General features: G+C 37.4%; 1 protein-coding gene and 1 long non-coding RNA gene across 4 annotated transcripts in view; one reads left to right on the forward strand and one right to left on the reverse strand.

The window, feature by feature from the left end:
- ksr2 (kinase suppressor of ras 2) overlaps positions 1 to 26,836 on the reverse strand; it is a 107,124-nt gene that overhangs the window by 22,460 nt on the left and 57,828 nt on the right. For all 3 annotated transcript variants that reach the window (XM_008417882.3, XM_008417883.2, XM_008417880.2), the window contains 13 exons: positions 20,912 to 20,981; positions 19,146 to 19,229; positions 18,747 to 18,832; positions 17,626 to 17,646; positions 17,265 to 17,374; positions 16,086 to 16,254; positions 14,688 to 14,729; positions 11,975 to 12,044; positions 7,865 to 7,913; positions 5,603 to 5,964; positions 2,682 to 2,778; positions 2,450 to 2,583; positions 375 to 509 (listed from right to left, as the gene is read on the reverse strand). In XM_008417882.3, the coding sequence (XP_008416104.2) occupies positions 375 to 509; positions 2,450 to 2,583; positions 2,682 to 2,778; positions 5,603 to 5,964; positions 7,865 to 7,913; positions 11,975 to 12,044; positions 14,688 to 14,729; positions 16,086 to 16,254; positions 17,265 to 17,374; positions 17,626 to 17,646; positions 18,747 to 18,832; positions 19,146 to 19,229; positions 20,912 to 20,981 (1,429 nt within the window). The remainder of the gene's footprint in view (positions 1 to 374; positions 510 to 2,449; positions 2,584 to 2,681; positions 2,779 to 5,602; positions 5,965 to 7,864; positions 7,914 to 11,974; positions 12,045 to 14,687; positions 14,730 to 16,085; positions 16,255 to 17,264; positions 17,375 to 17,625; positions 17,647 to 18,746; positions 18,833 to 19,145; positions 19,230 to 20,911; positions 20,982 to 26,836) is intronic.
- On the forward strand, positions 7,921 to 11,777 carry LOC103469868 (uncharacterized). Its single transcript, XR_534418.3, has 2 exons — positions 7,921 to 8,864; positions 11,618 to 11,777. It is a non-coding gene; the product is annotated as an uncharacterized LOC103469868 (long non-coding RNA).

Here is a 26,836-nt window from a genome sequence, read left to right on the forward strand (position 1 = left end):
ACATTTACCATCAAATCTAACCAGATGATAACCTGGACATGTGGTTAGCTGCTCAAAAACAGCTAAAAAAGGGGATTACTACAAAAAGTTTTCAGAAAGTGGGTTAAAAAATATATTTTTCATTATAGTTAACATTTGTATTTATATTTGCCTTTTACTCAGATTAAGTAGCTGGCTTTTCTAATGATATACTCTCCATTACGTAGCTTCATCCATAGTATTTAATTAAACTTTATAAGTTTGCTTCCTTAACTCACTGGCTGCTGCTTGAATTTCTGCCCATTTTCGGATTGTCAACAGTTGGCTATAAATATCCAGACTCAGACACCGTCCGGACAAACAAAGACCTGGACATCTGGTTAGAGGACACTCACCCGAAAGCAAAGATGTCTGACTGTTTGGAGAAAGGAAGCTTGTCCTCCTCTGTGTCTGGAGAAAGCTGCTGAATAATTTCTGGGGCCAGGTGACACAGCCAGCCGTTGGGGATTCTCAGTTTGTCTTCTCTCCGGCTGCAAAGCAGAAAGACACAAACGCGGGTATTTGTTACAGAGTGTGTCTCTTCCTGTTGTGTTGTGATAACTTGCTTTTATGTAGTTTGTTGCATCCATAGAGCCAGAATTCTGGTTTGCTTAAAACAGCTTTGCCATATATTAAATTGAATTTTAAGGATTGCACCGTGTCAAATTCCACCGCAACGACATGAGGGGGGAAAAAAAAACGACAAGGAAATACATGATGGTGTCTTCAGCCATCTGTGGTGCCGTCATGTTTCCAGACTAAAAAATAAAAGAGTCGCAGGTTTGCCATAGGCATCTGAATTTCCTTGAAAAACACATAGCAAACATAATTATTGTTTCTGGAGGCTTAAGGCCAGTGTGGTTTGACATTTAGACTTTTATTATTAAATGTATAGAGCTACTGTTTGGACAGCTTGTGTCACATTGATTATTGCAGTAGATTGTTTTAGTGTCAGTGCAAATAGTGTTGTGATCATGATTAGGGTAAATGTAATTATTGTTTCTTTATAGCAGAAAGACAAAACATGAACTACAAAGTGCTTTGCTAATAAAACCGCTGGTTTGGTTATAGAGAGCAATATGACTCAGTGTAAACTTACCTGATGCCAGCAGCAAACCAAGCTTACTTTTCCGTTGCCAATCGGAATGGGAAATTACATTTGCTTTTAATTTTGTGAAAAATTAGAAAACATCAGTTAGAAACTGGTCTATAGATTACAGTCTCTTTCACTTATGATCAATTGATCAGCACTTCTTACACACGTCTTATTATTTAATTATAATCTTCTATTTTATCCATACACACAAATTATTTTCATAAACATGGAGTCAAACATGTTGATTAATTATAAAAACCTCAAAGGATCACCTAACCATCAAATTCCCATACAGACACAAAAACCTGCAACGTTGGACAACTGAACCAATCAGAGAAAAGGTGATGGCACCGCAATCTTTGACTTTCTGAGTCTCTCTGATGCTACTTTTAGGCACTCTTACCCATTTAAGAACCTCAAGGTCTAAATGTGTAGATATTTGTTTTGTGAGGACAAATGTCAGCCTTGCAAAGATTTTCAGAAGGATTTAGATAGGAGGCTGTTTCTGGTGAGCTTAAAATTGTTCTTTGTCTCCTTTTCAAACCTTCTTTTGTGTTGCTGGACGTGAGCTTCAGGTTATTGTGCCAATGAAAGACCCAGGACCTTCAATTCAAACAGTTTTCTGACAAAAGAGGCTTTTTTGGAATATGTAAGATTACTGAACTACTTGGTGTGTTAAAGGAACAGAATCCAGAACCTGAGACCCTGGTAAGCTTTTGGGTTGGTGTATATGAAAGTTTTAATAGAACAAGTATGCAAGGGTTAAAAAAAAAATTATCAAGGGACAGTCTTATATTTCACATTTATAAAAATTCTGTTATTCCTTTGGTATGAAACTTAAGTTTTTTGTAAAAGTCCCCAATGATGTTTATGAGCAGATGTAAATATGTAATTGTGGAATATTTTGGTACATTCAGTAATTACTGCCATATTTTAAAGATCAAAAAGTAATTCAGTAACAGTGTAGAGAGATTGGAGAACCACAATAAACCTAATAACTCCTTAGTGTTTGATATTTTGCATAATCCATGATTTTGCTATAAATATGTGTTAATGTAATAAAAAAAACCTTGTGAAGATAATACGTGTTTAATCAAAGTTGTCTGTCTTTAACTTAGATGAATGAAAGGCTCGACTTTGAAGCTTGGAAATCCTATGAAAAAAGAAAAGAAGGCTTTTAACATCTTCTGAATTCAGTTTTTATGAACGAAATATGCTTCCAATCACCCTGTCACAGCAAAAAGCTGCATGTGTCAGTTTTGAATTAAGCTTCCAGGTGTTTATTTGCAAAACAAACGTAAGCTTCTGTCTCTAACGTGCTTCATGCATATTTACCTGCCGGCCTGCAGAACTCCAGATATGGTAAAAAGTCCAAAGTCAGTGATGACGACTTTGCCGTTATCATAAAACACATTCTTGGACTTCATGTCTTTGTGTAAAATCCCCTTAGCGTGGAGGTAGCCCATCCCCTGAGAAGAAGGGGAAGGGAGATATGTGAATGTCCTGTAATGCGATGTTTGCTGCTGAAGTGTTCCTGGGAATCAACGTTGTTTCTTTTTTCTTTTACCTTGACCATCTCTTGTGCAATCTGTCGCGTCTTGTTAACGTCCAGGACAACCTTGGCATCCCGCACCACAGAGTAAAGTGTCCTGCCTTTACACAAGCTGACAGAGAGGAGAAAGGTCGTAGTTTAGAACATTAAATCAGCATAAAAAAAATGAACCATAAAATCTGCATTGTGAGAAGAAAAATACAAAAGAGATTGAAGCAAAGATTGTAGGAATCTGTTTTCAAAAAGGTATTTCACAACATAGTTGATCTATAAACTGTCCAATATGAAGATCCCCTGCATACTCATTCAGACCAAGATGACCTGCGTGATCTGCACTTGGATAAGTAAAGCCTTCATATCAAACCTGTGAGTGACTGATTATACAGTAGAATATCATTAAGAAGTTAATCTCTTTCAATAGTTCCCTTCAAAAAGTGTCCCCAACCTGTACTGGTCCTGAAAAAAACACACTGAGCCATACAGTGTGAAATGGATCTTTATGACTGAATCTTTGTTAATCCAGCTTTATGCTTTAATTTTGTGATTATTAAACAATATTTTCCTCATTGCTGCATTTCTGATAGAAGGTGCAACACTTCTGCAGGGCTGCCCTCACATAATGCATTTTAATAGACAGCTTCCCAACCCCCCACTGCCTCACACTTGAGACCCTCAACCCCGACTGAGCCCTCACAGGTGACCAGCAAAGGACCCGAGGCCCACCATTCATACATATTCATCTCGTAGCGACAAGCTGACAGGAGCCAAATCTTTAGGAGCCATCCCACTTCATCCTTTTTCTCAAACGCAGCTTTCTGTGTCGGATGGCAAATACCTTCACCTCTGACAAAAATAAATAAATAAAACGCTAACGAGGCCATCTTAACATGCTGAGATTCACCCCTGTGTTTCAAAATGAGGTGGTTACGCCATGTGCATGAGCAAAAAAGCAGCAATGACATCACAGATGACGTCAAACGCATAAAACGTGTTCTGTGTGCTCTGCAAAAAATCAATCCAGACTTAGTCACAAAGGAAACAATCGAAAAGTAAGGAAGCAATCAGTGTTAATGACCTAACTCACGCAAACAGAAATTACTCATTTAAAAATAACCAATATACTTTATTTTAGCTTGATTATACTAAACTAAGTTGCACTTTGACCTGTATAGGGTTGTTAGAGTTGCATCTTAAAGATATTCCTCCTCATCATCAGTCTGATATGTAGAAGCAGGATAAAAAAGCCACCTTTTGTACTGACATTTGCTATTATTTTCAGCAATCACCAGAGAAGGTTTCCAGGAGGCAGGCAGCTCATCTGCCAGCTCCCCTGCATTCACAGCAATTTCATCTGACATCACCTGCAGTCATAAAACTACAACTACAAACGTGTAACCTGTTACACAGTAAATGTGAAGAAAGCAGAGATGTTTTTCTTGCAGAAATGTGTTTGCTAAAAAAAGTGCATATGAATCCAGTGAGATTCTCCATTCTTTAGTAAATAAACGGAACAGGAAAGAGAAGAAATGAGAGGATGATGATTTTCTGTGTGACTTTTTTTTCCAGTGTGAAGATAACAATGGCAGTCTCCAATATCCAAACAATTTGCTTTTGAACATAATTAGCTTTGCTAATTAATTAAATGAGAGCATTTCTTGTGATGTCCTTGAATAATAACAGGCCCCTCTCCCTATACTGTGAGAACGCAAGCACTAATCCATGAAATAATTAAAAGGTGTTAACTACGTGAGAAAATTCATTCAAGTTCACTTGCGATGCTTTATCTGCTATCAGCCTGTCAGAAAAAATCCACTGTTTGCTGTGAGGTGTGGGTGGTTCATCTACTCGGCAACAGTCGCAGCCTGTTCTAATCATAATGTCTGCATGTTTCACTGTCAGACTCTCCGTAACGGAGCAGATCTGTGGCTGATCTGAAAGGAGTGCCAGGGGGGAGATGCTGACTGCAAGGACCTCACAGCTGCCAGCCCGCAGAGCAAAACCGCACAGTTCACAGATATGATGCGATCAGCATGAAGCAAGTCAGAACCACTGGACAAACGTAAACTGTATTGTTTATTTGACTTTCTTACTCGCACGAATGCTGTCAAAAGCATGTCATTAAAAATAATAATCTAGAGTGCTATTTTTGTAATATTTTATGTAAAAAGTTCACACAATTTCTTTACCTTTCTAAATGTTGCATTGCTTGATGAATACCAATTAGGGCTGTTATGATTACAAATGCTACAGGATGATAAATTACCCCAGAAATTATTGTGATAATTGATAATACTGTTGTTCTGAGATTATTCACAAGTGATATATTGATAATGGCATAATAACGCAAGTTTTCCTTCTTAAAAAGTATAATACTTTAATTTTGTACAGAACACCCCACACTGAAAAATATATGCAAAATAAAACACAAACAAAAACAACAAATAAAGAGGAAAAAGAAAACACACAACAAAATAAAAGGGATTATGAAGTCTCTAATCAAAATTGCCCTTTAAAAAATATCAATTATCATAATGGAAATTAATGAGCTCATTTTAATTAATCATGCTATTAATTGATTAATTTCTCATTGCGACAGGCTTAATACCGTACATCAATTTGTCCGTATGATCCATGCGGTTCAGCACACCCACATATCAAATTAACACAGAGCCTATTTAAACCTGTGCGATACATTTACATATATGTACAGAATTAGGCCTTTTCTACGTAATTCTGTTCGATTTTCATCTCTTTCAATCCCCACCTGGGTTTTCTCCCACTGACGGATAAATCGGTCCGTTTGAAAATATTTCTGATTGTGAAAAGCTTGACAATAGAAACAGAAGATGCAGCAACACAACTTGTTCAGTCCTCAACAGAACTGTCTCCCCCAGATTTCTTGTCCCAACATAATCTGCAGCATCTTTTCTCCCTACCTGGTGATGATGGCCAGATGCGGTGGGCTCATGCACACCCCCATGAACAGCACCACATTCTCATGGCGAGTGTTGCGGTACGCCATCACCTCCCGTTTGAAAGCCTTCAGCTGGTCTTCGTTGTCCCGCTCGATGTCGATCAGTCGGATGGCGACCTCTCCGTGCCACCGTCCGTGGAACACCTTGCCGAAGCGCCCTTTGCCGATCATCTCTCCAATCTCCAGCTGCTCAAAGGGGATGTCCCACTCCTGCAGGAAGATGCTCGTCTGGCTGGCTTTGCGTGGGAAGTTGCGAGCAGACAAAAGGGACAAATTCATCTCCTCAAACTCATCGCCGGAGTCCTCGTTGTTGGCATCTTCATTCTGTGGTGAAGCAAAGAGCGCAAACTAGGGAATTAGAACTGTAGCTTAACAGAGTAACAAGTAATTGTGTTATTGTTGTTGGAAATGGGGATTAACATATTTATAGCAAATAACCCACATTTTTCCTGGCTTTTATCTATATTTCAATTCTTCACAATGTCCCCTTCAATCATGAACTTTTGCAACTCTCCTACAAAAATCCAGATCCATTCTGGGCATCATTGACATGGAAGTCCATCTATCAGGACAAATATAATACAGGCAAGTAGAGTTTGCATATATGCCACTGTGAATCTAATATCCAGCCAAATATCGTATCCAAGCAATCCTTTGTGGTTGCAATATTCCACATATAGATATTGTACTGATGATTGCAATTGTAAGTCATTGTATTCTTCCGTCCTACTACCAGAGTATCACTGGAACTGGATGATTTTCAGTTTGATTGGCCTTGACGGCTGATTGGCTGGTTGGGAACTCAAAAGTCCCATCTTTCCAATCAGTGAATACGCCACACTTAGCTCTACCAGGTTGCTCTAACAACAACACTGCCCAGTGTAGACTCTGTTAGTGAGTGAAGATGACTCAAAATTAACTAGTTTCAGTATGAGTGGGGTACTTAAAAATGAATCCAGAGATCACACAGAGACATAAGAAACAATTTAAAAATGAAGCTTAAATTGTTCCTATATCATGTTGAGACATGCCCGTGGTTCATTGAGGCTTTGGAGCATAACAAGACATTCAGCAGGTAATAGAAAAGCTGAACAAATCTTAAGATGCTCTATTTTATCTCTTTCGGACTCTGTCATGGAACATGCTGGATTTGAAAGTATTGGCAGTCAATATCAGAGATAAGACATGCATCTAGATTCACAAGGATATAAACACAGAAACTGCAGTTTTTTGTTATGTTACACCTGCTACCTGCCCTAATATAATTTGCTTAAGAGCATAAAAGCATCAACTCTGCAATCAATTTAGTCTTATCACGTAAAAATAACAATAAGATCCTGTTTTGCAGTGACTGCTCTCACACTGGGACATGGTATAATCTCTGCTCTCTATATTAATAAGTAATGATCCCTTGTGGCAGGAAGGCAAAGAAAAATATGATCAATTCTGTTCTTTTCACATTTCACAATTAAAAGTAGATAATATATATTTTTTAAATCTTCTAAAATCTACAAAAAAGAACATACAATTAAATTTGAAAGTGTAAAAAGTACATCGCTAAAACAAATGAACTAAAAACAGAACCCCACAGACGTCCATGTCCCACAAAATGCAGTAAAGAAAAGCATTAATTAAGTATTCTTTCTATATGTCCTTGTTTAACAGTTAAACAAGGATAAATTGGAACATAAACTCATAGCTTATTGATTATCAGTGCCTTCCTATTTAAAGAAGAACTTCATTGTTATCTGGGCTGTGTGTTTGAAATGCAGGCTGCTGTTCAGGCTCTTACCAAAGGAAACAGAGTTATAAAAAGAGAAAACAACTAGAGGGGAAAAAAAGGTGGCTGAGTTACTCTGATTTGATTTTAAATATAATGAACTGAAAGAGTGAAAATAGGCTATTCAAAGATGCCAGCTGGGATATAATTCAAAGCAATCTGCATTACATTTTCTCAGGATCCATCATTGTTACAGAAACAGAACTGACGAGCAGCAGTCTCGCTGCTTTTGACGCATAACTTACCTGGAGGCACCTCGGAGAGCCAAGACAAATTATGCTAAATGGGAAAACCACGCAAATGAGTGTGACGGTGAGAGCTCTGCTTGCATTCCATTCACATTCACTCACAAATTCACACGACAATGTGGAAATGCAAAGCAACGCATTGATCTGAAAACTTTGAAGTAACACCTAAATTCAGATCGATCAAAGAAGGACTCACATCTGATGTCGGCTCCACTTCGATTTGAAGTAAGGGGTTGCCCTCATTCCTGGAAGAGAAACAAGTTTCAACGAAAATATAAGCTAATAGAGTCTCTACATTCATATAATTTTAAGCACTTTTTAAGAACTGATCAAGTGATTTTCTGACACTGCAGAGGCTCTAACCAGAAATCCACCTGCTATGGACAGATGATTTAGTGATTGTGACATTTGCAACTCCCTCTGGAAATGGAGGTTGTGAAAGAAATGTGTGATATGTTAGTAATAGTTACTGTAATGTGTAGCTGCAAACCTTCAACAGATGAAGATATAGTGTCAGACATCTGGCACGCTCAGATCCTCAGGTTCATTTTTTAGACACTTATTTTTATTTACACTTTTTAACATCCATTTCTATGTGTATAAGGATGAGAAAAAAATTGGGTCCTGGTTAAACTTCCTTTTGTTTTAAGCTTATTTATTGCTCTGACTGTAGTTGTGGCCACGTTTACAGTGGTTAGCTTTTTTGTAGAAATTAGCAGGTCAATGCATCTGCCTTACTGGAACAACAATGTCTTTCTTAACATGAAAAGAAGCAAACAGAAATGGTCAAAGTCATATTTATTTCCCCGTCATGGCTTACTAATTAAAAGCTTCTACACACAAGTATAAATTAAAAAGCTTAATTTCCATTTCTTTTAATCGGATTCTTAAGGGTGCGACTAATTGTGGCTCTGTAATTTTGTAAAACAACAAAACAAAAACAATTATTTCTTAATTTGTTTTTTTCCCCTCACTAAACAAATGCAGTCAAATTAAAGGCAGAAATGTTCTGTGTTTAATTATACTAGAGGAACAAAAGACTGAATTATTTTAAACCTTCTCACACGTCTTTACCAGGAGTGGCAATTAACGTGTGGTGCACTAAGTGGCTGTTTTTAATAGCCGTACTTTGACTTATGAAGAGCAACATCTACTACCTTGAATGCTATGTTTGCTTGTCTTTCCCACTTTGAAGGGTAAGATACTTTAATTTCCCATCATTGTTTGTGTCTGGATTTACAGCACCTGGTTTCTTCTGCTGCAGAATTATGATGCATGTCTCACGTCAGTGATGTAAAAAAATTCAACATGATCTTTCAGGCTAGACATTTTGAAAACTATTGGATACATATTTGAATAAGTGGCACTTATGGAAGTGGGAAAAATTAGATTTTTTTTGGTGGGCGTGTCAAAATCAGGTGGTAGAGACTGCCATGAAAGGTCAGATATGGGTCGCATGTGCCTGTCGTGTGAATGTAGCGTATGTCACCTCATATTTAGACAAGACTGCTAAGAAACCTGGGGAGCAGCATATCCTTTTAAAGACTGTATCTATATATTTTCTGCATATACATTTGAGTACATTGCTATAAATTCAAGTTTTCTTTAACATGTTTTCAAAACAAATTTTGTGTTTGATTTTACATGCATTTCAAAAGAGAAAAAGAATCTTATTTAGTCAAGAAAATACACTATATTTTAGCATCGGACTTGTGAGACTTTGCCAAATGAAGCATTATTGCCGCCTTAATTATTTACAAAGTTTTGTGGATGTTGTAAAAAAAAAAAAGAGCTACTGGATTGTTTATTGTATGGAAATGTATTCTGTGTTGCTGCTTCGCTGCGCTGATTGCTGATTGATTGCAGCTGCACCTGATAAACTGTGGGTGCCTGTGGGTGTGGAGCAATCTTGGAGAAGCTGAAATATTTGCTATTATACCGACAGACACTTTTTGTGCACCGAAGCACGACGCAATAAATATGCCGCAGAGAAAGAATGTGGATCTGAGCCTGCGTGGCTGGATATTGAAGCTACTTGCCACCTTTGTCTGTGCACTGCTAACCTTTTTTCAGTCTGCTTCCAACAAGACACCAAAAGAGCAGCCGTCCCGCTGATGTAGAATCCCTTTGTTAAACGCGAGGTCTGTTATTGAGGCCACCTCAATGACTATGAAATGAGCCATTTTCACAGCTTCGAGCCATTTCTGAAATTACATCTGCTTTATTTTAGTCATTTCACAGAACGTGTCTTCTCTGTCACAGCGGCCTAAGAACTGAAATCACAGAATATTGTTTTTCTTCATGAAATAGTTTGAGAACTTTTTGTGACCACTAACATATTTTTTATTTTGCATTGGAATTTGTTTTATTTTCCTTTTCTTGTGCCCCCACATGTCATGATATCTCATCATATTATATCGGAAAGAATCCTGGAGACAAATTTTTTTTTAATGAATAAATTACCGGCACCACTCCACAACACGGTAAAAGGACTATGATGGATTCATGAGTACATTTTGAGCAGGGTAGAAATGTAAGAAACTCCCATTTCGTGACCTCAGTTTTTTTTGTCTCAATCTTTTTATTAACTTCAAAGTGCATTTTCACCCTGAGGCCCAATTAATTTCTGACCCCAGGATGTATACCTTCAGATTCATGCACAGTGGGAGGCAATAACATGACTAAAACAAGCCCTCATATTCCACACTGTGTAACATTAGTGTGTAACCTCTAACAACCTCTCCAGAGGTACATTAGCACTTGTTAACAAAGCATTCCTGGACTCTGGGCAGAGACTACAGGTGAGGCAACTTATAAAATAATGTGATTCCTGTGGCGCCAGAGGCTCATGGTAGCGGTTCGATCTCTGCTCTAATGAGGGAATCCTGCAGGGCGTTGAGGTCTGAAACAGGCCCTCATTAACCCTGGGATGAGGCTGTTAAGGCCAGAGACATCTGTCACCTGCTACTGCAACAGCATAGCAAGATGTGGGTAGAGAGGGACAATATCACCGGTGAAGGAGGAACATAGGTTTTAAAACTTTGCTGATGCATTTACATTTGTCAAAGGACAGACAACAGAGAGAGAAAAGAGAAACAGTAAAACACTGAAAGTGCTTCACTTAAGTCACAGAATTCAGAGACAAGAATGTTTAGGATATTATTCTGAGGGACATATTTAAAATTATTCAGTTGCAGATGACAGAATGCATCATGAACAAGTGGAGAAGCAGAGATAAACAATGTGACGGACTGACGGACTAATCACAGGGAGGAAATGTATCGTTTGCAAGGGAGATTTCTAAATAAGTTTCTCCTCAAGAGCTCATTTCTTATCTCCAGCTATAGAATATTTGTTCTGATGAGGCTCATTTGTCAGATTAAAAGTGCATTTTGCAAATGACAACCTTTAAACATACTTTACATTAAGCCCACATTTCTGCATTAAAATGTGTGTTATTGGTTAGATGTAATATTCTAGCTTTCCAAGAAATTAAAATGTCATGTTTTTAGTAGCCTTAAGCAGAAAAGCATAATTAACAGAAGTAAAGGCTTAAAAACACCCATTTCTGTGTAATTGATCTATATAATATGTTTCACTTGAGTTACTGAAACAATTGTATTTGCCAACCATTAGCAGTGGATTATTTTAAGCCATTTTCGAAAATCATCAGTTATGTTCAAAAAATGAATTTGCTTAATTGATTCCTCTTACTTTGAGATATTTATTTAAAGATTTGATCTTAAAGCTGGCAGCTGTTTCAGCACTCTGGCACATAGATGTCAAAACATGTACCTTTATTGTAGATCAGCTTTTTCATGCATAGCTTATATGAATAACAAAAAAACAAATACTTTGGTATTTTCTTCTGTCAATGTAGACTCAACAATGATATCATTACAACTGACCATCTGCCTGTAGATTACATTTCTCTTGTTTCCTGTGTTAGATTGAGATGCTAATCCAATTAACATCGAGGTCGAAAGGCATCTCATCACCTATCCTCCTCTTCCGGATGTTTTCCCATGACCAGTGGCTTCCTCAAAGACTCAGTGAAAATCCACTTGGCATCCCAACTGTAGCGTGAAGTAAAGGCCATGCTAACATTAGTCTCTGAGTAATCGTCATGTCGTCCCTCACATTGAAATTGTCACCCAAATATCTGTGCTCCAATAAGTCTGACTTGGCCTCTGAGCGGCGGTCACAGAGAGGCAGAGAGAAGCGCGAGGAGGAGACACGGTATCCTGTCAGACAAGGACAGAGAGAGAAAAAGGGATGGATGGATAACAGTATGTGTTCTACTCACCCCTGTTCAGAGAGGACCGGATGCAGGATGACTTGCGGTGCTCTACTGGGAGGTGCCTCTGGTGTAACATCTGGAGACATCGGAGTTACAACACTTTATAATTTATCCAAGCAATCAAAGTTATATATGCGTATATATAAAATTAGTTCAGCTTATCTATGAATTAGGTAAGCACAATTGTTTGGTTCTGTCAAATGAAGGCTTGAAGAAGGAGCGATCACATTATTGTCATGCCAAGGCTACAACCTAATCACATCCACTTGGACTGTAGGTGACTGTAGGTACCCCAGAAGTCTAAATTATAAAACTTCCTGGTACAGCAGAGACTATGCACATGGAGTCCAGCCACTGCCGCTTTGGCTGTAGCAAAACAGATCTTACAAAGCTGGTGACACAAATCCATGTTCTCCAAAAAACATATAGAGAGAAACTGCTATGTGTTTTCTGAGACAGGAACTGTACATGGTGTAAGAGTTTTGATTTAATCTTAGTCTACAATCATTTCTAATAAATTATACAACCTGGTTTAGAATCTGCAAACCAGTCTAAGACGTCTTTAAATTACATTTATGCAGGTAAATACATGAATCATTTCTGATTTTAAAAAGAACAAAAAACTAGATTTAAAAAATGCCTTTTATCAATCATGCACACACTGGAGTATTTTGATAAAATGGATGTCATTTCTGAAGAATAATATTGTCAGAGATTGAATAAAAGAAGCAATTGTTTTTCATTTCACCTGGTGAGTTGTTTTTCTCAATAAAAATGCAGAACAGAAAGATTTAGACGCAAACATGCCAGCAGTAAAATGTCTGCATTCAAATTTTGCCTAGCATGGCACTGTGTGTTATGGTACATGTATCTGCATATGTGTAGGGAAAAAAAGCTGTTAATATTTTACTGTACTTTACATAATAGGACTTTCCAAAATGATTGGCACCACAGCTAAGGATGGATAAAATCCCTTAAAACATACATCCATGTTTTATTGCAGTGGCATCCACTCACACAAAAAAACACATCAATCCAGTTTTTTTATTTCAGTGCAGGACTATGTTATGAAAAAACATGTTCTTAAAATGATCTAAAATCGATTATATATATCCGAAGCATTTTTTTTTTAAATGTATGCTTTGGTCACAGTGTCAGTGATCCTTTGTTTAATAATGCATGTTTTCCAGTTTCCCTGCGGTATTAATATGACATGATATTGCTTCTCTTAGCCATTTTTAAAAACTAATCAAACAAAAAACATGCATTCAATTAAAGGTGTTGTGTGTTGATTTTTTAACTCATTAATTAGAAAAAACAGCAGCATCTTGCCAAATGTGCCCATTGCCTGAATAAAAGTAACAAAATTAAACTAACTTCAGCTGTGACAACCAAAGCTAGTTGAGGATGACATGCTTATCTTGGCACCATGAACATTTACTAGGATGGTAAGTGAAAAACCTATGGAGATAGAAAGTAAAAAGTGGCATCCTGGAATCACCAAGTTTCTATAAAAACCCTTTTTAAAGATCATTGTAATAAGCAATGTACACAGGTTTAAATAATAGATTGTTGTTTAAACAGTAAGGTAAGGTAAGGTCACATGCATAACATCACACCTCATAATTTAAGAACTGTACATACATTTAATAACTTTATGTTACCTGTTAAATTAGGCTACATGAGTAAAGTTTTAAGCTATTTTTTCTGTTCTTTGACAGCACAACATTTCACAGGGAATATGAAGTAAGGGCAGCTTTTGTGTTGACTCTACCTCTGAGAGACACATCATAACTGCTGCCTGTGTTAACACACTGTGACAATTTGTGACAAAGTGCAAGCTGCAGAAAGTCCCTCAGTTGCATGGCACATTAGAAGCTGGCACTGTCACCTCACAGCAAGAGGGACCTGTTTTTCCTTTTTCATGAATGCTTTCATGGACTGGCTCCAAGAACCTGCAAACCAGAAGGACTGCAAGCGCTCAGAGTCCAATCTGAGCCATTTATATGCAATATGTAATTTATGTGACAAATCTCTATATTTCAGCCATATGAATGCTGTGACATGAATGATCCCACACAGATTTATCACAACTATTATGTTCACATTCGAAAACGTTCAACGCAATGCTGGTCTTGCCACTAGGCACCTTATATCCTGTAAAAGTGGTTTGTGTTTTCTTTTGTAAACGAGGACCAGCATTAAACTTATTATGACATTAGTGTTAAACTGGATCAATTTCCACATAATACTCTCACAGAAAGTGACAAACTAGTTTTGTTATGCTGATGATTAAGGCGGTTAATATAAATTTCACTAAAAAGAGTATATGAGTCGACAATAAGCAACACTCTGTCCGCAGTACAGCACAAACACACGGCTTTCCGAACACCTGCCTCAAACAGATCTCTGCAAGTTACACCGTCTGCTTTCCCCCCAAAACCTCTCCAGGTTCTCCCAGCTGTAATAGGCTGCCAAATGAGCTACTGGTGAATGGTACCACTGCTGACAAAAGCGAGAGAATCTGGGCTCTGACAAATCATTAGGAACCCCAAATGAGACAAGCATGAGTGGGTGTAGGAGCCAACAGCCTTCAACAAGCCAAGGTGAGAAAAGAAAGAAAAAATGACTACTGACATCAAAACATTCTTTCTTGCTCATCATTGGTTGGTTTCAAAGCACTGAAGGATTTAAAATGATAAATTACTAGGGGTCTTACCAGGGAAGATGAATTGCTGCTTGTATTTGAAGTAACTGGAGGCTGTGGAAGGAGGAAAAACAGATGAGCCAGAGTTAAATGATCTAATCTGAGCTTTAATGGGGTAATACACAGAGTGATTACAAAATGCATTTTCATTTTCAATAAAATTATTAAAAACTGCATTTTGAATGCTGTTAAGATAAAAAAAAGTTTTTCGAAAAATCTAATCAGCAATGCAAAAATGAGCAAAAATTTCAACTTTTTGTGCAAAGTAGAAATTGTCTAGGCTTCCAAAATGTTCAACTTATGTCTGAGCGTCATGCCTTATAATATTTTATTTCTGAAGAAAATCTGCATCTACTCTGACTGGAATTTCAATCAAATAAGCAAAGAAGGTTGTGTTAATGTCAACATTAACTGCATCAAAGTAAAAAAGAAGATATTGAGCATGGCTAAAGCTGTGCTAGGCTTCTTACAAAGACATTCACACTCATTTCAGTAACAGTGCATAGAATTTCTCAGTCATTAACATTTAGCTTACATCTGAAATTTATTGGAAAAATTGTCAGAACAAAGTCAGCTGTAGGTGAGATGACCCTTTACTTTGTTCCAAGAAGTCACGCCACTGTTGTCACAGTTTGCTTATGTGCATGTCGGATTCAATGTCACTGTTTTTAGAAAGTTTATATGCTAAATCACATGAAATGTTTTTTGAACTTCTCAGTTTGAAAATATTTTTTATCAAAAACTTTGAGTGTGGACAGCAGGTTCAAACAAGGAAATATATTTCACAAAAGTTTAGTTTGGGCAGGGCTTAAGATCCTGCCTGCACTTTTTAAGATTTAGAACGACAGATTATGAGAAATACATTTTCAAGTTTCTTACCTACGACACGTTTCTTCATATAAAATCAAAGCAATTTACTCTACCTCTGAGAGACACATCATAACTGCTGCCTGTATTAACACACAGGCAGCAAAAGGTAGTACTTTTCACCTTTTTGTCACTTATAAACCTATCCAGGAGATTTATTACAGTGAATGTAGAATCTTTGAGAAGTGAAGCCAATACAAACGGTTGCAAACATTAATTTTAAAGCGGGTGTACAAACCGGAGTACCCGGAGAAAACCCACGCATGCACAGGGAGAACATGCAAACTCCATGCAGAAAGACCTGGACCGGGAATCGAACCCAGATCCTTCTTGCTGCAAGGCAACAGCTCTACCAACTGCGCCACTGTGCAGCCGTCGCCTGTGTTCTAATACATTATATCTTTTGAAATGCTTTACTGATAGAGTAACTACACATACTGGTAAACTTCCTACGTCCAACTAACTGAACACCTCTCACTTCTTGTGGGTCATTAAGTTGGACATGAAGTTGAACCATGTTTTGTTAACTTTGTTTGTTCCTACCGGTCAAGTTGAACTGTTTTTGTTGCCGCGCCGACTGTGGAGAAGGATGCAGTGGTGATGGCGGAGTAGCACTGCTGGGCAACGGAGGAGCCGGGGAGGATGGAGTGGAGGAAGTGGTGGATGATGGATTACTGCTGGAGTCCGGTTGGTAGGGGACTGGGATGTGATCCTGGAGAGAGACAGGAAAAAATCCCTGAATTCATACAATTATCAATCATGCCCCTGAAATAAATATCTTCAAAACTCTGGTTCAAAGTGATGAACAAAGCAGTGGCAAAACAACAACAAAAGAAAAAAAAATAGCTTCTCACAGACACAATAAAATCAGTCTGACCATTTGAAAAAGACTGTTATGCTAAAACATGTCAGGCCTTTAAAGATGCAGATCACCAGATCACTTACGTGCAGCAGCTTCATTTCCCTCCAGTACTACCAGATCGATAGCCCTAAACTTAAAAGCTGCATCATATGAGTTTGAAGAAATTCCTCTGCTAGCAACTGCTTGTTCTAAATGAAAATTAGCACATTCTTCTTTGATTTCCAATTTTGACTTCCAATGATTCACTTCCTGCTAAAGAGCCCCCTGGTGGTTGAAGAAAAATCCACAGAAAAGCCACACCGGACTATAAGCCGCATGGTTCAACGCGTAGGAAAAAAGTAGCAGCTTATAGTCCGGAAAATACGGTACGTGTCACACTCACGATGAAGGTTCTGGAATTGGTAATTTAATTGGTCGACTGTTTACTCTTACATGATTTACACATGGAATCACATCGATATGTAGAATTGAAGAAAGTTTAACCCAAAATTATTTTTAAAATAGATTTATAAATGCTCTACTGGTAAAATAGCCCACAAGGTTTAGTACTATTGAAGCTCTTGTTTTCATGTCCCTATCGACAGATTCAATCTAAACCTTCACTTTTAGCTGCACAGTGGGAAACATACGATAAACTTCATTCCAGAGGAACTAAACATAAACCCTGAGCTGCCAAACATTCAGCGTGTGAAAGCAAATGCATCTGTGTAAACATCAATGTCGCTGAAAGATATTTTTGTACCCTTTCCTTATCCCCGGAGAAAAAACAATGACTCATAACCCGCTCCCATAAGTGATAGAACGTGATATGTAGGACAGGTTACAAACAATGTAATTTAGAGTTTATTTGTCATGCCTACCTTGTTGATTTTGTTGGTTTTGGGGAGCGTCTGACTGATGTGCAGGTCTGTGTACCTGAGCGGATTGTTGATGTCACATGGCACTGATTCAGTCCGTACCAGACGAGCTACTGTAGAAAAAAAAAAAAAAATGAAAGCAGAGAAACACTTAAGCTCTGTGGGAAACTTAAACACTTGCTTAATAACTTCAAGAAAATCAGTCAAGCACTGCTTCTTATCTAAAAAAGAAAATAAATCTCACCACTTGTTATGAAATGCTCACATTATGAAGAAAAAAAGATCTTAAGGGGTTTATGTTATTATGAAAGTGTCACATTTCTTATAAAAGCATTGTTGAAGTGGTCCAATTAGAGCTTCTTACCTTGAATCGTTCCCTGTTGATCTTATTTGGGGAAAAAAGAGAGGAAAAGCAGGAGAAGACAAAGGGGTTTTTAGTTTTCAGTGATGTTAGTGTCAGGATAAGCAGTGCATCATCCAAATCATTGCTCAAGACAGACTTGATTCATCAGTCAGTCTAGAACATTTTGTTTGTTGTAATTAATAGGGGGAGTGTCAAATGAATAATTATGAGGGGAGAGTAGATATGGATCTGGAGTGTAGGCATCTCCTCTCTTTTAATAGAATAGTTAAGAAGTTTCTCAGAACCTACAAAGTTAGCATATCTCGATAAACACAAAGCTGCTCACTCATTAGATTTCACCTGGGGCAGCTGATTCAGCAAACCAAGTACTTAGTATCAGCTTGTGATGCTTCAAACTTTACTTTACTAGAAAAATAACTGAACAAAATAGACTCATGACGAGCAATATTGTTTCGCTTGTTAAACAAGGATAAGTAATAATTATCTTGTGATAGCAGTGCAAAACATTTTTCAATTTAATTAAAGCTGAAGCAATATAAGACAAATGCCAGTGTAACAACCTTCCTCCTCCAAAGAAGATATCAAGTTATATGATGCAAGCTTTACATATCAATGCATAGAAATAATAATTGAGTGATGTTTTTTTTCTTTACAATAATTTATTAGTACAGGTTTAATTTGTCACACATTAATAATCAACATTTTTGCAGAATCAACTGAATTTTCTGGCACAGAGTGCCTTATTTCTCACTCTGAAAAACATATGGGTAACAAACTCAGCTTTGGGTATTACTAAACAGGGCCTATTCCAGATTACCAACAGCCTGACACAAATCAAAAAATTAAAATGTGCCTGGAGCGACACAAATTAAGGTAAAGATGCATTCATGCAGGATAAAAATGTTCCAACTTCCATGAAAAATTAGCATTTACCCCAAGGCTTTACAGTATGATGTTCCTTTGTAAAGTTAATGAGATGAGGAAAAACAGGAACATGACAAAGACTGGCATGTTCCGTGAACTCTGTAATCTTTCATAATTACTTGTCTTGCACTGTGAAAGTAAAAATGTCTATAGCAGTCTTTATCAAGACAATGTATGCGTTAAGCATTATACATTACCTTTGAGGGATTCTCGTCCGCCTCGCTGTATAATCAATAAATGGCAAGGTGGGGCTTCTTTGGTGCATTTGTTGTGGCACTTCAGCCTATATGCAAACAGAATACAGAGACTAAATTAGTGCCTATTAGTTGCCATTTGAATATTTACTCAGAGTTCAAACTTATGCAAACAGGAAGCATTAACATTAACATTGTCAGACAAGAAATACGAACTGCAAATGTATGTAATGAAGATGAAAACAAAGAGGTTATACAAATAGCAAGCACACAGTTAAAAGAAATAAAAGATCAATATGGTTCACTTGTTTTTAAAAAAACATAACTAATAAAAATGTGGGATTTGATCTCAATTACTACTAGAAATTTAAGAGAAAGCTGTCAAATATTCATGATACCTACTTGCAGTTTTTACATTTTAGTCCAAACAACATTCCCTTTCCACATACTATGCATGTCTGGGACATCCAGTACTTGGTGGAAAACCTGCAAGTAAGAAAAGACACAATAAAGTTGGTATCATCATATCAAACTCCTTTGGAGCTATAGAAAACCATTCATCATAAAAAGGCATTTTGCCTTCTTATAAATGCTCATTAATTCACAATTAGTTTCTGCAAGCTGCCTGGTTCTTCATATGCAAGGATAATACACACCAGCAGGGGCTTCTTGCATAACAGTGTTTACCATTGCAATTTCCTCACCTGCTGATTTAATTTGGGCCCATTTCATTTTCCATCTTTTTTAAACTCAGTCGAACGAACAGACAATCTGAAGCACAGTAGTGAGGTCACAGGGTTAATATCAATAGAACGATCAGTCTGAGTGATTGGGAGTTTTCAAGCTTGTGTTCATGATTAGAGTCCAACACAGCCTCTTCCCAAGCAAATCCACAGTGCTCTGCAGCAAGAACCAATTCCCTGCGCAGATTGACTGACCGTTCCAAACACGTTTGTGACAATTGGCAGTATTTACTGATGCAACGCCTGGACGCCAGTGGTGTCGCTGGCTGGCTAATGGCAGGTGACTAATCTAGTTTGACAGAATCAAAATCTCTTTATTAGACCCCTCCTTTGCCTCAAATGAGTCACACCTCACTCCAACCAATTCCATTTGACAGAATGTTTTAGCGGACTGTCAATTATGTAGGACAGTGAGGTCAGATTCTGCATGACGAAATTATCTTTCAGCAAAGAGGGGGTGGCAGTGTAAACACATGCATTTATCTGAAAAACACAGAAAAAAGGAAAATCTTAAAATAGACAAATGGAATTCAAATAGCTTGTTGTGTTAAAGGGAAGGTGTTTTGCAAAATCAATTTTTTGAGGTTTATATCAAATTATGAAATCATTCCCTCATCAAGAACATGCAGAGTGTTACTTTGATTCAATCAAAGTAATTCAGGGGCACTTAGGCGCCTGCTAGCACAATGTACCGCCTATTTATCCAGCAGAGCTCCCACATTAGAGTTCCCCTGCGACTCCCACTCAGTTCCTTCAGATTAGCAGCAGCAGTTAGCAAACACTTGGTGGAACTGTGCATCTGCTGGGCTTAAAAATACAAGCAACTTATCAGTTCAACACTCCTGCGTACTGTTGTGAACGGCATCATTGGAGATACAATGTTGTGGTGACGTGCTGAAGGCGGACTGCTGGAGAAGGTTGGAGCTTCTTAAAGAAAAAGAGGCTATTTATTGGTCATCCCAATGTTCCTCTGTCAAACTGCAAACTTAAGCTTAAGAGCAAACAGGCTATGCTTCCTAAAAAAAAAAGAGATCTTAATTTGACAGCATTAATACAATTTTGCTAGGAAATAGGGCCAAAAATTCTCCATAGCGACAAACTAAATGCCAGTCAGACCACAGTTTTTGATGGCGGAACCAATTATTAGGTTTCATGCACAAATATTTGTTCACATAAGGTGAGGTAAGCTTGGATAGTTTTTCTTCTCGTAATAATTAAAATGATTTCCAAACTTAATACTGTTATCTTTCATATTAAAACTGGTTTGATAGCAAACATTTTGAGTGTGACTAAAAAGCAAAAACAAAAGAAGTCACTTCGGTGGCCAATACATTTTTTTTTTTTGCAACACTGTATTACGTAAATTGGAGCTTATTTATTAACCACCTCAAACACTCCAGAACACGCAATTTTCTTTAGACTTACCGGTGTTTTATTGAGTTTCCAAAATCTCTTCGGGGAATCTGTGGGGACCAGCGAGGCACTGAAAGAGTGTCTACAGAAAAGAAGAAAGAAAGAGCAAGGTCTTCATATTTTTTTTTTCCACTTTAAATGGTAGTTCTGACAGAACATCTATGAAGAATTGACTAAATGTCTTGTATTCACTGTTTGTTTATTGCATATGGCATTTCACAGTATGGACATGCTTTTGTAGCAACCTTTAGGTCTCAGCTGTAATCAGCAGTTCAGACAACTGAGTGTCAAGATGTCACAATAAATTAGATGTCTTGGCGAAATCCTAATTGATGACAGGGTTAATGGTCACATACCACTGACAGCTATGTTTTCATTGGGATGTCCACAGATCCACAGCTAGTTAATTTGTTTCCAGCCATAATTGCTAAGTGGACAAACTGCCAAATGTGGTCATAATACTATATGAATAGATCTGGGCTCCTCATGTGAAAAAACCGAGCAACTGAAAATAACTGTCACAGCAAATATAGTCAAAGCAATTGTGAGTTTATCAATCAACACACAGTTTTCATGGTGCTCAGGAGTAACTGGTTCCCTAAACTATTATTCAAAGTGGTATTGTTGAAGTTCTGTATGTGTTGTTCCAGAACACGCAGAAACTGACTGGGTCCAGTTGATTCAGCTTCCTCTAAAATCTTCTTACCAATAGACATTAAATGACACAATGAAATCGAACACATATTATACTTTAGTTTGGAAAGGATTGGACAGTAAATAATTGGATCTTAATAGGATGACATGATTGGATTTAATGGAAAAGAACTGAATTGATTTAAACTTAATCTGACTAAAGATGGCTTCTTCATAATAGTATACAAACTGGACTTGTTTTTCTTGTAAAGGTCCCTTGAGACTACACGTTTAGGAAAAGTATGAACTGAAATTGAAATTTGAAAGAGGCCCTTCTTAGTTGACTCCTACGCACAAACTGCAAAGAGCAGCTTTAAGGTTTCAGACTGGATGTGAGGGTTATTGATGCATACAGTTTCTATCCATTCTGAAATCTAGAAGGAGATATCTAATACTGGTTTCATTATGTGGCAGAAATTGGTAGAAATGATACAAAATTTTGACACAAAGTTATAAAGTTTTCACCCTGCAGAGAGCATTTTGTCACATTTAGTGAGAAAACAAACTACTATGAGATTATTTCTCTATCTATTAGAGTACAATAGTATCTTCAGAGAAAAGTTAACCTGATTATGAGCTGTGTATACTGGTAAGTCAATCTTCAACAGTATGACACAAACAGCGTCAACAACCAGTATGTTTGATCTAAATATCCATCCATCCATTTTCTTACACCCTTGTCCCTTAGTGGGGTCAGGAGGGTTGCTGGTGCCCATCTCCAGCTAACGTTCCAGGCAAGAGGCGGGGTCACCCTGGACAGGTTGCCAGTCTGTCACAGGGCAACACAGAGACACACAGAACAAACAACCATGCACACACACACTCACACCTAGGGACAATTTAGAGAGGCCAATTAACCTGACAGTCATGTTTTTGGACTGTGGGAGGAAACCGGAGTACCTGGAGAAAACCCACGCATGCACAGGGAGAACATGCAAACTCCATGCAGAAGGACCGGGGCCGGGAATCGAACCAAGAACCTTCTTGCTGCAAAGCAACAGCTCTACCAACTGTGCCGCTGCGCAGCCCTGATCTAAATATAATATTTCTAACATAAATATGTTTTGACTATTACATTTTGTTAGTTACTTTGATTACCGAAGAGTATGTGCAAATTTGCCACGGACAAAGACAACTAAAACAATAACAACATGACTACAGCAGCCCAGATGGCAAGACATACGAATTCAGTTAAGTAAAGTAATGAAAGAAAATAGAAAATTGACCACCTTAGTTACAAACTATGCTTTCAATTCTTAAACTAATGACATCTACTCCAGAAAATAGTGTCACAAAGCAGCTATTAATGGAATTTTGTGTTTTTAACCTGTCTTCAAGTCGGTTGTCATCTAATTCACTTCCGGTTTGGACATTTGTAAGACTCTTGAGAAAATTTAATAAAAGCAAAACAGGAAACAGCAAAACTTTTAATTAAATATGCATTAGCACACAAAACCATGTGTCAGCGGCAAATAATAATTCAAGCTCTCTGTGTGCTGCACTCTTTTAAGCCTTAGAAATGAAAACTAAATCAAATATTTTCTATAATACAATCCAATCGATCTGTGAGTTTACACACAGGTTTCATTTAGTTATTGGGCTACTTTTATGCTGTCTGCAGTCCATTGTGAGCAACTCGAGCTTAAATAGAAGTTCACAAAAAAGTCTTTCGCATGGTCCATTAGTGCCTGCAGAGACTGAGCAGCGCAGTACATCTATGTGTAACCTCCTACTGAATGGTGATCATGGCAGCCCACACAACAGCGCTGGGTGCGTTTGTTAGCTGTGGAGCTGTGCACTAAGATAGGGGTAACAATGATTTAATAACAAAATAACTATGTAGAACAGTGTTGACAAAGTTATAGATCATACTGCACAGTGAACCATCAAAAATTATTTCAACCAAGTTCATCGCGATTAGATATTTATTTTCATTTTTGACTCTGCATATGATGTGCGGTCCAACAGTGCACATTGTCCAATAGAAGACCTTCAGCAAACATGAAAACATTTTTGAAAAGCATCACGTTTAGAGTTTACAAGAAAGTCTGACAACTTGGAAGAAAATAAAGCGATGGGGGATTACTAAAGTATTGCACTGAACTTCTGTATGTGTATGGAATGTCCCTTTAGGAGCTAAAAGACTGTATACACTTCATGTATAAAATCTTGAAAGAAAATGCAATGATTCAGTCAAGATGAAGAAATTTTTGTCTCATCAGAGACAAAAACTTTTTAAGTTTAGTGCATGTTTTCTATCAGTGCAGGCAGACAGAAAACTTCTACTGTATGTTTTCTGTCAGCCTCATCTGACAAAGTTGCCCTTAAAGATTGTAACGTGTCAACAAGTGGCCCTAATGTCTCTGCAGAATGAAACTATTTCATAGCATAAAATTAAATCAGCTCAATAGCCAACTGCAAACGTACCCAATAGGTTTACAGATAACTCTGAAAGCAAATAAAGTTAGGAAAACGCTTTAAAGTGGCCTAATGTTTTAGATGTGCTACTTCCCCCAACACAGGTCACTGAAATGGACATCTTACATCCTCCTATCCTCCACATCCCACACTTAGCAATATGCCATATATTTTTGACAAAACCACATTGAACTGCACTGTACTTTTAGCATGTGGTGTGCAAGACAGTGCTGTAAAAAAATGAAGGTTTTGGATCTAGACAATTGGCAAATAATTAATTTGAAATTACTCATGCAGGTATCAGAGACACCCAACATCAAAGCAAGTCAACACCTGTTTCAGGTAGAAGTCCTGAGTTATGGCACCAACCGCGGACATATTAATATCATTAAAGGTTTACTTTAAATCTTCCTTCAAAACGCTAGTCGATTAACTTCAACTCTGAACTGACAAAAACATCAGAAGAAGTGAAGATGGCAAGAAAACAATATTATGCAAGTCAGACATGAATGCTTTTCTTTTGTGAGTCTTTATGTAAATTTATTCATGAGTATTGTGATGCTTTTAGCTAGAAATGAATTCCAGGAGTACATAATTCTGGGAAACTTGAAAGTGTTTTGTTTCTGTGTGAGTACAGAAACTAACAACTAATCAGGGAAGTGTAAAGATAAAACATTGAAGGAATAAATGCCCCTGGACCTTCTTTTCTCGCTGCATAAAATGCCTGCAGTCCAATAAATGGGTCTGTGTGAAATGAGATGGATTTAAACATAAAAACTTCAAATGCAGTGGCTATTTATTTTGTGAATTTTAAAGGCTTTTATTTCTGCTGGATTTTTTCCTTCAAGTTCAAAATTCACTTCAGTCGTTTAGAGAAAGATAAATAATACAGGTCAAAGTATTTACCCGATGGGGCAGAAAGAGGCAATTGAAATCTAAAAATGCTTCGAGGTTTTTGTTTGGCCCTGGTGGTTGCATGAAGCTACTGCGCTTAGTGTGTTACTAATAGAAAGAACCAAGACATACCAAGACAACCTTGTTAGATATTCTGCCTGAATTACCGCAGCTGCCTGCTCAAACACATGCCGTTCTCAAATGCATTAATTTGTACTTCAAACCAAAATACCATCTGCCCAAAAGCGTCATGTCCCTCCCAGTATCAAGTAGGTTTTGTTGTTGTTGTCAGAACAACTCAGTAATCCCCTATAAACAATGTGTTGCCAATATTTAATCTTGTAAGCAGTTTAATCGATTTGATTAATTGATCCCCAGGTTGCTGATAATCACCTGCTGTAGACAATGATAATGTCGTGGCTCTGGTGCCATCGAGCATTTCCTGATTCCTGAAACACCCTTCCTCTGCTCCACCTCCAGTCTCTCCAGAGGCTTGATGTCTTCTCTCTGCACTCCGATGCATTGCTCAATTACACTCAATCATCTCTGTAACCTAATAAAATAGGGAACTGACATCATCTGGCTCTTGTCGGCCTGGCTGGCAACTGGCAGATGACTTGACCTGTCAACAGCGGGGCTGAAGTTATTTATCATTCTGTATATGTATGAGTGTGCTGTTGACATTATCTTCAACAAGAGTCTTTGAGGGCACTGCTAGTCCTGCACAAGTGGTTGAATCTCCAGGGTATTGGAGAAATCTAGTTTTTAGAAAAATGCATATGCTTGATATGCAACATATTGCCATGTACCTATATTCAAAGCCTCTTCTCTAAAGTTGTAACTCTTGTAGCACATTTAAAGAATTATAATTTTGGCACTATCATTCAGAAATGTTTTACTCCAACAGTCAGTGTATGATGGAATAAACTGTGATAGACAGCAAATCTAAGAAAAAAAGATTATTTTCAGATTCTTTAGTTGCACTTCACGATTATCTCATTGTAACAGCTTTCATATTGTTGGAGTAAAGGTAAACAGAGTTTCCTTTTCTGCTCTTCCACTCTAAATCTATTCAAATGTGGTTGCTAAGTAGCATACCTTCATAGCAACTGGAGACATCCATGACAAAATTGCATCAAGAGAAAGCTAAATGGCATCGATGGGGCATGTTAGAAGGCTCTTTTAAAGTCTTTTGTAGGTATGAGAAATATGTTAGTCATTGTATAATGGTTTGTACTTCTTTTGCTGAATCAAGGCAATAACAGATTCAGTAACATGATAGTATTTTTTGAGCATCTATCAAAATAATTCTCAAGGAAAGCTAAAACACTGCATCTAAGAACAACAAAAGTATTCACACCAACAATATTTGTTCAAGTTTTGTACTTAAATGCATTTAATTCATATGGCTTGTAAAGATGAAATAAGTTTATACTTCTGCCCAAACTTTTTTGGATTAAGTTAAATCAATGAAGACTGAGCAGCTTTGTTGTATAGTTTTTGTTCACTTTATTATATGTTTTTCTGCCTTTTTTTCTTAGTCTCTTCCCAAAATACTCTTTAAATGTTTGAAGTAATATTTAAATTGAAATATTACAATCAAAAACCACAGAAATGATCAGTTACGATAATCTTTTACTTAGTGCTTCATATTTTGTAGTCAATAATATCTAAGTAATATCAATTTTGACTAGTACACAATGTGAAGGATGAGATTTACTCCTACTCGTTTTTTGATATCTTAACAAAATTAAAGAATTTAATTCAGTTCATTTATAGTCTCAGTTCACAAGAAAAAAAAAGAGATTATGGGTATATGTATGAACATACTGGTTATATATTATGAGGAGTAACTGGTAAGGAGATACTTCAAAAAACTTGCAGTTATAATTGAGTTTCTAAATATTGATTGGGGCTGAATAAAAATACAAT

The sequence above is a fragment of the Poecilia reticulata genome, chromosome 9 (genome assembly GCF_904066995.2).
Source record: "Poecilia reticulata chromosome 9, P_reticulata-male-v2, whole genome shotgun sequence".
NCBI classification, from domain to species: domain Eukaryota; kingdom Metazoa; phylum Chordata; class Actinopteri; order Cyprinodontiformes; family Poeciliidae; genus Poecilia; species Poecilia reticulata.